The sequence below is a fragment of the Papio anubis genome, chromosome 2 (genome assembly GCF_008728515.1).
Source record: "Papio anubis isolate 15944 chromosome 2, Panubis1.0, whole genome shotgun sequence".
Lineage (NCBI taxonomy): Eukaryota > Metazoa > Chordata > Mammalia > Primates > Cercopithecidae > Papio > Papio anubis.
Genome location: NC_044977.1, coordinates 193,212,777 through 193,225,526, shown reverse-complemented (window position 1 = coordinate 193,225,526; position 12,750 = coordinate 193,212,777). Strand labels below are relative to the sequence as shown.

Sequence of the window (12,750 nt, the reverse complement as noted above, 5' to 3'; positions counted from 1 at the left end):
TTGGTATGCTTGCTTCGTTCAGTTACGTATTGCTAGTCTGGCTCTGTCGCCCAGGCTGGAGTGCAGTGGCCGGATCTCAGCTCACTGCAAGCTCCGCCTCCCGGGTTCCCGCCATTCTCCTGCCTCAGCCTCCCCGAGTAGCTGGGACTGAAGGCGCCGCCACCACACCCGGCTAGTTTTTTTGTATTTTTTTAGTAGAGACGGGGTTTCACCGTGTTAGCCAGGATGGTCTCGATCTCCTGACCTCGTGATCCGCCCGTCTCGGCCTCCCAAAGTGCTGGGATTACAGGTGTGAGCCACCACGCCTGGGCCCCTCTCCCCAAATTTTCATGTCATCCGGGGAAGGGCAGGTCTCCGTGGCCTGCAAGGGCCATCACGACTGACAACCCAATCAGGATCCCATAGAGGAAGGACGAGCCCCGAGAAAACAGGGAGGCTAGGCAGAAAAACCCCAGAGATGTACACCCTAGATGAGGACCAAGATTGGGAGGCATTTGTACAAGTTGGGAAAATTCTCCTGAAGCCCACTGGACAGAACTTCCGATGGTGAAATCCCGGGGCCGGGGCTCTCGGGGATGCGGATGCTGTGTCCTGTTGGAAGGTTAGGCTGGGTCAGCTCCGTGCAGATTTCATGGGCCTGGCCTCGCTGAGGGGCGGGTGGTTCTCCTGCTGTGCAGTACACAGTAGCAGATGGGGCATGACGGGAAGTATCTAAGCTCTGCTCACAAACGTGACCAGTGAAAACAGGCCCGGTACACAGTCTAACGTGGATTGCCTCTTTGGCAGTGCCCTTGTCAGTACCCGAAGCTTGCATTTAGCACCTCTCACAGTCAATGGGGGCCGTACCACTTAAAAGTGGCTCAGGCTTATTGTCATCCCTTGCAAGGGTAAACCTGGCAGAGATGCTGGCTGGGGGTCTTATGCCAGGTGTAGAGTTCATAGCCGGGCTGGACAGGTGAAGTGATTGCCCTTTGCAGAGGGAAGCAACATACGTCCGTGGAGAATGGGATCCTTTGTTGCAGGCGAAAGAAAACCTCTGTCTGTCATAAGTAAAAGGGGGATTTGTTGGCAGGTCCCAGAGTGTATAGAATCAAAGCAATGCCAGGACAGCAGGCTTGGAACATAGGCAGGAGGACCCCCAGGGGAGTGCGGGGGCTCTGGGGGCCAGACAGTGGGACCACGCTGTCTGGGACACGGTCCCTCTTGCTGGTGAGTCACTAGTGGACGCTGCCACAGCCGACGGGCGTCATGCGGCCTGCGCACACGTTCACACGGGTTCTCGCTGCCTTTTTGTCTCGCTGGACTTTTTGCTCCAGAGCCAAAGTCCTGAGTAGGAACATTTGATAGGCCGAGCTTAGCCCTTGTGCTCCCGTGAGTCCACAGCCAGGTGCCAGGGGATGGGAAGAAGGGATATCTGCATCCTTGGAGTTCTCTTAGTGACAGCGAGGCCCATCAAGACTCCCAAGGAGTTCCCTAAACATAGCAAGGAGATTCGACCCCCGATGGCCAAACAAATGACAAATGCCCCCGGCACGTGACAATCAAAGTAGCGATTGTGAATCCTTGTGGAAGAGGGAAGCCAGTTGTTTGTTTTGTTTTGTTTTGTTTTCTGAGACTGTGTCTCGCTCTGTCGCCCAGGCTGGAGTGCAGTGGTGCGATCTCGGCTCACTGCAACCTCCACCTCCCAGGTTCAAGACATTCTCCTGCCTCCGCCTCCCGAGTAGGTGGGATTACAAGCCCGCGCCAGCAAACCGGCTAATTTTTACATGTTTAGTAGAGACGGGGTTTCAGGTTTCACCATCTTGGCCAGGCTAGTCTCGAACTCTTGACCTTGTGATCCACCCACCTCAGCCTCCCAAAGTGCTGGGATTACAGGCATGAGTCATTGCGCCTGGCTGGAAAGCCAGTTTTGTTTTTTTCTTTTTCTTTTTGTCTTTCTCTCTTTCTCTTTCTCTTCTTTTTCTTGAGACAGATTCTCACTCTGTTGTCCAGAGTGCAATGGAGTGCAATGGCGCGATCTCGGCTCACTGCAACCTCCACCTCCCAGGTTCAAGCAATTCTCCTGCCTCAGTCTCCTGAGTACCTGGGATTACAGGTGCCCGCCACCACTCCCGGCTGATTTTTGTATTTTTAGTAGAGACGGGGTTTCTCCATGTTGGTCAGGTTGGTCTTGAACTCCTGACATCAGATGACCCACCCGCCTCAGCTTCCCAAAGCACTGGGATTATTGGCGTGAGCCACCGCATCAAGCCAGGAAGCTAGTTTTGAATCTCAGGTCTGCGCTCCCAAACCGGAAATGTTTTCAGGAATCGGAAAGAAACTGGGTGATCAGGAGCAGGTCGGGCAGCGGAGGCGCGGGCACCAGGCCCTGTAGGGTTGGGCGTCAGTTCTTGTCCGGGGACAGCCCACGGTTTGGGCTCAGGAATTAGACAATGAGCTTCGGAACCAGCTAGATCTGGGTGTGAATTCTAGTTCCCAACTGTGTGGTCTTGGATAAGTTATTCTATGCGACTTTGATCCCTTATAAAATGAGGATCATAACACCTGCTTTAGAAGGTTTCTGTGAGGTTTAGATGACATAATGTGTGTGAAGCACCAGCCTGTGTCCAGCATGTAAGGGGCCCAGGAAGGGTTGCCGTCCTCCACATGCACTCTGCCCCACTGTCCCTTCCTGTCCTCTGCCTATGGCGAGCTCATGGGTCAGAGGGGCTGAAAGGACCACCTGGCTCCCTTGTTCTCCAGCTCCGCCAGGGACTCCACGCCCACGCGCCTCACTTCCAGGTCTCCTTACTGCGCATCAGGAGAGGCTAACAGACATCAGCTGCAGCCAGGCCTGTCCCGTACGCCAAAAGAAGGTGCTGCCCATGGCCTGGGCCCCCACCAACAGACTGCAGCTGCATTACTGTGCTGAGAGGTACCAAGAAGTTTCCCGTGAAGGGCAGCCGGTCCAAGCCCCTGACCCTAGATGTGGCAACAGGACCTCGCTCACGGCCACCGGAGCGTATATGCGGGGAGGGGCTTCACCTGTTCCCAGAGGTGTCCTTGGACTCACCTTGGCACGTGTTCTGTTTCAGTAAAGAGAGACCTGATCAGCCATCTGTGTGCTTCCATCCTGCATTAAAATTCATTCAGCATGGTCCAGAGGTTGTCTATTGATCTGTATGCTTTCGCCGTTTTTACGGTAGAGGGATTGTGAATATTCTCACTGCACCTCCTCCTTCCACTCCCCCAGGTCTTGGTTTGCACTTTGATGATAGCATTTACTGAGACGGGCCTGGAGCCTGTTGAACAGTGCTCTATGGCAGGGCAGGGGCCACCTTTGTTCATCTCAGTATCCCCTGAACTAGCAGAGCGTCTGGCCTGCGGTGGGATCGCAGAGAATGTGGAATTGACCTAAATTTAAATGTCAAGTTCTGGACACAAGCCTCAATTATTCTTCTTATATGTTATAACTTACATGCTATTATTTTTAAAAAATTAATATGGTTTTTTATTAGAAAAGTAAAACTTGGCCAGGCACACTGGCTCCTGCCTGTAATACCAGCACTTTGGGAGGCTGGAGTGGGTGGATCACTTGAGCTCAGGGGTTTGAGACTGGCCTGAACAACATGGCAAGGCCTGTCTCTACGAAAAATACAGAAGTTAGCTGGGTGTGATTGTGGACACCTGTATTCCCAGGTACTCGTGAGGCTGAGGTGGGAGGATCACTTGAACCCGGGAGACGGAGGTTGCCGTCAGCTGAGGTCACACCTCTGCACTCCAACCTGGGTGGCGAGGTGAGACCCTGTCTCCAAAAAGTAAATGAATAAAAATAAATAAAATGAAAGTGGCTGGGTGCAGCGGCTTGTGCCTGTAATCCCAGCACTTTGGGAGGCCGAGGCAGGCAGATCACGAGGTCAGGAGTTTGAGACCAGCCTGGCCAGCATGGTGAAACCCTGTCTCTACAAAAAACACAGAAATTAGCTGGGTGTGGTGGCAGGTGCCTGTAATCCTAGCTACTCGGGAGGCTGAGGCAGGAGAATTGCTTGAACCTGAGAAGCAGAGGTTGCAGTGACCCAAGATCCCGCCGCTACACTCCAGCCTGGGTGAAAGGGCAAGACTCTGTCTCATAAATAAATATATAAATAAATAAATAAATTTAAAATAAAAGTAAAACTTGTTTATGATTTCAAAATTTTGAAAAATTCCAAAGACCAAGCAAAGTAAGAAGTGGGAAGAGGAGAAAGAAAACATGTCCTATAATCCCACCTCTTAGATACAACGATTTATTTTTTAAAATAGAGACAGGGTCTCACTCTCACTCAAACTGCAGTGCAGTGGTGCGACCATGGCTCACTGCAGCCTCAACCTCCCAGGCTCCAGTGATCCTCCCGTCTTAGCCTCCTGAGGAGCTGGGACCACAGATGTGCCACCACACTTGGCTAATTTTTGTACTTTTTTTGTAAAGAAGGGGCTTTACCATGTTGACCAGGTTGGTCTCGATCTCCTGAGCTCAAGCAATCCTCCTGTCTCCGACTCACAAAGTGCTGGGATTACAGGCATGAGCCCCTGTGCCCAGCCTTATATACAGATACAGCTATTATTATTAGTGTTTTTCTAAAATTGAAGTTCTGATCTCTTTGTCTGGACCTGCCCCACCTGCATCTTCCCCATCTCAGTTAATGTCAATTGCATCCTTCAGTTGCTCAAGCCGAAATCCTCGGCACTGTTCTTTATTCCTCTCTCTCACATGTTGCACCAGGAAATTCTGCTGGCTCTACTGCCATCAAACTGTGCCCAGAATCTGGCCCCTCCTCAGCATCTCCAGTGCTACCACCAAGATGGTCCATGATGCCGTCATCTCTCACCTGCACTACTACGGGTCTTCCTGTTTCCAGCTCTGCCCCCACCCCAGTCTAGTTCCAATGTGTCAGCCAGGGCTGTCTTTTTACAACATAAGGCAGACCACACCACTTCTTTGCTCCAATCCTCCCATTTCACTCAGAAGAAAAGCAGAGTTCTGACAACGGCTGCAAAGCCATACAGGACCTGCGCCCCTCCCTGCCTCCTTAATTTGCTCACTGCACCACAGCCACACGTCTTTCTTGTCCCTTGAATGCACTGGGCCTGCTCTTGCCTTGGGACCTTTCTGTGCGTTGCTCAGTCTGCTCAGGAGCCTCCTCCTCTGCATATCCACTTGGCTAACCCTCTACCTCCACCTTTACGTCCCTTCTCAGCGAGGTCTGCCGTGACCATGCTGCTTACAAATTCAGTCTCCCCTTCTGTACTTTGATGTACTTTACAGTGCTGATCACAATTGAACATCATACGTATTTTATTTGTTTTCTTTATTATCTGTGTCCCCCAACTAGAATGAAAGGTTTTGCCCTTTACGGTTTCCCTAGTGCCAAGAACAGTACCTGGCACATGCCGGGGGCTCAGTAAACATTCGTTAGATGAATGAAGGAAACAAGGAGACAACGTTGACATTGCTGTGAGCAAGGGGAGTGTGAGCGTTTGACGGATCCCTTCCATTTCTGGAGTGGGGCAGAATGAGTTTCATAAGGTAGCTTGGACAAAAATAATTCGCTCATCTTGGCAAATATGTTGAGCACCTGCCTCAGAAGATAGACTGAGCTACGTGCCGTGAAGGATTCAAACCTGTCTCTTCTCCCAGGGATTGAAGTTAGACATGTACAGAAATAATACATTGAAAGAACTTATTTATACCGCATATAGCAACAACGGGATGCACTTAAATATAGAGAACTCTTACAGAGTAAGAAAAAAAAAAAAAAGGCAAACACACCAGTGGAAAAATGGATAAAGGGCAACAGGTAATTCACAAAAGAAGAAATACAAATGTCCTCTCCTCCCGCCACCGCCTCCCCACCCAGTGAAAAAGAACGTGTGATTTCACTAACAAAAACAGGTCCATTAATACAGTGAGAAATTGCTTATTGTATGTCTGTACTGATCCGTACCGGGTGCTGGGCAAACGGGCATTCTCAAACACTCCTAGGAGGAAAGAAATTGGTACAGCCTTTCTGGAGGACAATTTAACTGATTTATTTAAAGCCTGAAAAATGTACCTACTTTAACTCAGCAGTTTCGTGACTGATTTATCTTAAGGAAGTAATTAAGAATCTGTGCCTAATTTTTATAACAATAGATGAAATCGTTTTCATCAATTTAGATGAAAAAGACAAAATGAAACACAAATAACCTAAAATCTCCCCATGTAACAGTTTGCTTAAACACTATAGTGTTATTTTTTGTAAGCTACAGAAGCGTTGTTGAAACATGTATTTATTAAGATGGAAAAAAGTTCATGAAATATTATTTTATCTTCTCTTATTTTCTAAAAATGGAACTAAAAAAATTTTTTTTTAACTCTAACCTTTTATACCATCTCCAGAGCCTTCCTCTCCCAAATCAAAGCTACTCCTATTCCTACCTCCGGGATGAAATACCCACCTCGGTATGCAAGGGTCTTCATGATACGGCCTCAGCCAACTACCTTAGCTCCAGGTCGCGGCCCCATCTTCCATATCCTGTGCTCCTTGCACAGAGAGCAGCTCGCTAACCCCAGGCACACCTGCTTCCATCTGGAGTGTCTGCACATCATGATTCTTCCCCTGGTCCCTTTGCCTGGAAAACTCCTATTCATTCCTCAAAGCCCAGTTCAGGTGGCACCTCTCCATGACTTCGTCAGATTCCCTACAGAGGTGCTGATTTTCTGGTCTCTTTACTTGTGTTTCTGTTATAACACTTAACATGCTGTACAATAATGTGCTTATTTTATTTACAAGTTTGTTACATTGTAGGTGCTCTAGGACAAGCAGTCAGTAGTATTCACCTCTGTCATCACAGAAGCTAGCATGGAGCCCTCCACCTGAGGGCACTGATGCGTTTGCAGAGTGACTGGGACAATGGTGGGCCACATAAGCAGATGGCCCTGAAACTTTCAGTGGGCTCTGAAAGTTAAGAAAATGGCATTCGGTATTGAAGTCACAAAAAATGTAAATTTAATGATATAATTGTTCTGAAGCTGCACTACAATTAGGCATGAATGGAGAGCAGTTGACAAAAATGACAATAACACCACTGTTATATAAACCCAATTCTTAAATAGTTGTTCTTCTCTTGCTTTGTACTTCCTCAAATTGGTGATACCTAATACAGGGGCTCATGTAATATTAATTACTACATATGAGGAGGACACATGTACACACATATATGTACATGACATTTATGTACATATAATGCTGGTTATTATTTTTGGAAGTAAAAAAAGTGTAAAATTTGACTAGTTTAAAAAATCTGTAAAATATGGGATACACAAATCAGAGGCTGGGTGCGGTGGCTCACGCCTGTAATCCCAGCACTTTGAGAGGCCAAGGTGGGTGGATCATTTGAGGCCAGAAGTTTGAGACCAACTTAGGCAACATGGTGAAATCCTGTCTCTACTAAAAATACACAAACTAGCTGGGCGTGGTGGCATGTGGCTGTAATCCCAACTACTCAGGAGGCTGAGGCAGGAGAATCGCTTGAACTCAGGAAGTGGAGGTTGCCGTGAGCTGAGATTGCGTCACTGCACTCCAGCCTGGCGACAGAGCGAGCCCCTGTCTCAAAACAACAACAACAAAACAAATTAGAAGCATTTGGGAACTAAAATGTATCATTATGATTGCATGTGGTGGTAGGGGGGACAATAAAGAAGAAGAAAAAGAGAGAATGTGTGTGTGTGTGTGTATGTGTGTGCGCGTATGTGTGTATGTACGCGCGCACACCTATATTACTGGAGATGACCAAAGTTAGCAGGAGTAACGTTACCAAACCAACAGGAGCCAGAAGTGCCTGGAGAAAACTCTCCAGCTATTTAAGATTCTAAAGGTGCGTGTATATGAGGTAAAAATGTCACATGTTTTATAAAGACAAATTTAAGCGTGGACCTAAACAAGATGGCCTGTCTAAAGTCACCTGTGACTTGGCGTGAGCTCTGAGACAGCACAGAAGTGATGAAGACAGCAATGATGAAGACAATGTGAGGTGGAACTTCTCTGACCAGAGACCTCATCTGAAGCTTCTGCCATAGCCAGTCCTGCCTTCATCCCTTGTGAGGGGAATTGGCCACCAAATTATGCAAAGCATTTGAATGGAAACAAATTCCATGGGTGTGCCCTACACTTTAATGAGTGGACAGCATGTCACTTTCTGGTGCCAATAAATGCGTAAAGGTGTGTATCATGCCAGTTACCTGTTACTTATTATCTTAGTCATTAAGCCATTTACTTCAGGCCTGCGGGGAGTTTCTGGAAGGCTCCTTTGAAGCAGGGAAGAATGGGCAAGGGAGTCTGTGTCTTTAGCCAAGCTTTGCCCTAGATAGCTCCCTTTGCCACTCCCGAGCCCACTGAAGGTGTCCCGGCTGCCTGCCACCAGCAGGGGACGGGGGTCTGCACCCTTATTTCTTCCAAGCAAACTCACACCTGGCACCCCGGGGAAGGGTCAGTCAGTTCTTTTATTCCAGGGGCCAAAGCGACAGAATTCAGACCACTCGGAGCCAGGGAATGAGCTGACGAAAATGGATGGTTGTGTCCTTGTCCTTCTAACTGTCCCACTCATGAAGGGGCAGCTAGAGAAGGGTGTCCCCAGGTGCCCTCTCTTTTCCTGGGACGCCTCTTCCTCCCATGCAGTCAGGGCTTCAGTGGTTTTGACTGGGCTCACCAAGAAAACACAGGATGTCCAGTTAAATGAGAACCTCAGATAAACGATGAACACTTAAAAATATACAAGAATGTTCCAAATAGTTCATGGGATATCTTTAAACTAAAACAATTATTTGTGGTTAATCTGAAATTTAAGCTGAGCTTCCTACATTTTCATTTGCTGAATCGGACAGCCCTACTTTTATTACTTTTGTTTTTATTTTATTTGAGACTGAGTCTCGCTCTGTCTCCCAGGCTGGAGTGCAGTGGTGCCAACTCGGCTCATTGCAACCATCGCCTCCCAGGTTCAAGGGAGTCTCCTGTCTCAGCCTCCCAAGTAGCTGGGATTACAGGTGTGTGCCACCAGGCCCAGCTAATTTTTTATATTTTTGATAGAGACAGGGTTTCACCATGTTGGTCAGGCTGGTCTTGAACTCCTGATCTCTGGTGATCCGCCTGCCTCGGCCTCCCAAAGTGCTGGGATTATAGGCGTGAGCCACCGCACCTGGCCCAGACAGCCCTACTTTTAATGCATCGCCTCCCACCAGGGTCCCCGCCTCCTCTCTTCCCTCCAATCTGCGGGTCTCCTTCAGCGTATCAAGCTCTCAACCTTCCCCCAGGCATCAGGCCTCTCCTCTGCCTCGGGAGGAGCTGTCCATCACACACAGACTCTGTCTTCCCGCTTCCGCCATTGCTCAGTGTCGGAAGTGGACGGGGGAGGACGGACCTTGGGTTTGGGGCAGCTCTGCTCCCCACTCACCACTTTGCTTTTGCTCTTTCCGGTTTCCCAATCTCCACAGCTGATGACACGCGGCCCCCACAGCGCTCCCACGTCTTCCATGGCGGGTGAATCCTTTGCCAATAGTCCCTGGTGGGTTTCGGGTGAGTCGTAGCTTTTGGGCCTTCTGCTGGCTCCGACTCTGAGTCACATGAGGAGGTCCTCAGGGAATTGCGATTCTGGCGGCCAGGTGAGGGCTGTCTCATCAGTTCCTTCCTGCCTGCTGGCCTCCCCCTTCCTCGCAACTGACGGACGGTTGACTCCCTAGCCACCCCCTCAGTACAATGTGTGCTTAATTCTTTTAAAAATTTAAATATATTAATTTTAAAATCATCTTTTAAATAATACAATTTACTTTTTAGAGCAGTTTGAGGTTCACAGCAAAATTTTCCTAAGTGGAAAATACAGAAAGTTCCCATATACCCCCTGCCACACACACATATCCATATGCCCAGCTTCCCCCACCATCAACACCCTGCAGGGGGGGCACATGTGTGACAGTCCATGCGTCCACATCAGCATATCCTCATCAAAGTCCAGAGTTTACAGTTCATTTTTGGCGTTGGACATTCATTCTCTATTCAACAATGTATCGGCTGGTCAGGCGCGATGGTTCATGCCTGTAATCCCAGCAGTTTGGGAGGCCGAGGCAGGTGGATCTCTTGGGGTCAGGAGTTCAAGACCAGCCTGGCCAACATGGTGAAACCCCATCTCTACTAAAAATACAAAAATTAGCTGGATGTGGTGACGCACACCTGTAGTCTCAGCTACTTGGAAGACTGAGGAGCTAGTTGGAAAGCTGAGGCAGGAGAATCGCTTGAGCCTGGGAGGCAGAGGTTGCAGTGAGTCGAGATCACACCACTGCACTCCATCCTAGGCGATAGAGCGAGACTCCATCTCAAAAAATAAAATAAAATAAATGTTTCTGCCATTGTAGCATCATACAGAAAAATAAATAGTTTCGGTGCCCTAAAAATCCTCTGTGCTTCACTTATTCATCCCTAACGCCTGGCAACCACTGATCTTTTTACTGTCTCCATAATTTTACCTTTTCCAGAATATCATATAATTGCAATCATGAGGTAAGTAGCCTTTTCAGATTGTCTTCTTTCACATAGTATATGCATTTAAGTTTTCTGTATGTATTTTCATAGCTGTATAGTTCATTTCATTTTAGCACTGAATAATATTCCATCATCTGAATGTACCATAGATTGTTTACCCATTCACCTGCTGAAGGACATCTTGATTGCTTCCAAGTTTTGGCAATTATGAATAAAGCTGCTATAAATTATGAATAAAGCTACTATAAATCTCCATGTGCAGGTTTTCATGTGGACAAAAACATTTTCCATCCCTTTGGGTAAATACCAAGGAGTGTGATTGCTGGACTGCATAGTAAGAGTATGGTTTGGTTTGGTAAGAAACTGCCAAATTGCGGGCACCTGTAGTTCCAGCTACTCGGGAGACTGAGGCAGGAGAATCGCGTGAACCCAGGAGGCAGGGCTTGCAGTGAGCCGAGATCACGCCACTGCACTCCAGCCTGGGTGACAGAGTGAAACTCCGTCTCAAGAAAAATAAAAAAATAAACTACCGAATTGTCTTCCAAAGTGGTTGTCCCATGTTGCCTTCCCACCAGTAATGAAGGAGGGTTCCTGTTGCTCCACATCCTGAACAGCATTTGAAGTTTTCAGTGCTGTGGATTTTGGTCATTCTTTTTTTCTTTTTCTTTTTCTTTTGAGACAGGGTCTCACTGTGTTGCTCAGGCTGGGGTACAGGCTGGATCATGCCTCACTGCAGCCTCAACCTCCTGGGCTCAAGCAATCCTCCCACCTCAGCCTCTGGAGTAGCTGGGACCACAGTCACCTGCTACCATGCTCATATAATTTTTTAATATTTTGTAGAGATGGGATCTTGCTTTGTTGCCCAGACTGGTCTCAAACTCCTGGGCTCAAGTCATCCTCCTGCTTCAGTCTCCCAAAGTGCTGGGAGTACAGGTGTGAGCCACAATGCCTGGCAATTGTGGTCATTCTAACAGGTGTGTATTGGTTGTGCGATGTTTGCAGTTCCTTAATGACATGATGTTGAACGCCTTTTTAGATGCTTATGTGCCATGTGAATACCTTCTTTGGTGATATGTATGTTCAGTTTTTTTACCCATTTAAAAAATTGGGTTGTTCATTTTCTTATTGTTGAGTTGTAAGAGTTATTTGTATATTTAATTAATTAAATATTATTATTTTTTGAGACAGAATCTCACTCTTTTGCCTAGGCTGACGTGCAGGGGTGCAATCTCAGTTCACTGCAATCTCCGCCTCCCGGATTCAAGCGATTCTCCTGCCTCGGCCTTCTGAGTAGCTGGGATTACAGGCATGCACCACCACACCCAGCTAATTTTTGTGTTTTTAATAGAGACAGGGTTTCCCCATGTTGGCCAGGCTGTTCTCAAACGCCTGACCTCAAGTGATCTGCCTACCTCAGCCTCCCAAAGTGCTGGGATTTCAGGTCTGAGCCAGTGCACCTGGCTCTTTGTGTATTTTTAGATAACAGTCTTTAATCAGATGGGACTTCTGCATATATTTTCATTCTCTTGCCATTGTCTTTCACAGAGAGGTAGTTTTTAATGTTAATGAAGTTCAGCTCATCAATTATTTCCTTCATGGATCATGCCCTTGGTATCGTATCTAAAAAGTCATCACCATCTCCAAGGTCATTTAGATTTTCTCCTATGTTATCTTCTTGGGTCTTTCAGTTTTTCATTTTCATTTTATTGAGGTTTATGATTCATTCTGAGTTTTTATGAAAGGTATAAAGTCTGTGTCTATATATAAATATATTTATTTCTTTTGCGTGTGAATGTCCAGTTGTCCCAGTATCGTTTGTTGAAAACACTATCTCTGCTCCATTGCATAGCCTCTGCTCCTTTGTCAAAGATCAGTTGACACATTTATACAGGTCTATTAGAAATATTACTTTTGGCCGGGCGCGGTGGCTCAAGCCTGTAATCCCAGCACTTTGGGAGGCCGAGGCGGGCGGATCACGAGGTCAGGAGATCGAGACCATCCTGGCTAACATGGTGAAACCCCGTCTCTACTAAAAATACAAAAAACTAGCCGGGCGTGGTGGCGGGCGCCTGTAGTCCCAGCTACTCGGAGGCTCGGAGGCTGAGGCAGGAGAATGGCCTGAACCTGGGAGGCGGAGCTTGCAGTGAGCCGAGATCGCGCCACTGCACTCCAGCCTGGGTGACACAGCGCGAGACTCCGTCTCAAAAAAAAAAAAAAAAAA

At 47.7% G+C, this 12,750-nt stretch overlaps 1 protein-coding gene across 2 annotated transcripts in view; it reads left to right on the top strand.

The window, feature by feature from the left end:
• MUC20 (mucin 20, cell surface associated) overlaps window positions 1-3,141 on the top strand; it is an 11,528-nt gene extending 8,387 nt beyond the window's left edge. Inside the window, exon 5 of one of the 2 annotated variants that reach the window (XR_002520670.2) lies at window positions 2,743-2,828. Coding sequence is in view for 1 of the 2 variants with exons in the window: in XM_003895345.5 (XP_003895394.2) it covers window positions 2,743-2,811 (69 nt within the window). In the remaining variant the exon portion in view is untranslated. Of the gene's footprint in view, window positions 1-2,742 lie in introns of both variants that reach the window. The other variant, XM_003895345.5, reaches the window with a different exon arrangement.
• Window positions 3,142-12,750: the final 9,609 nt, after the last annotated feature.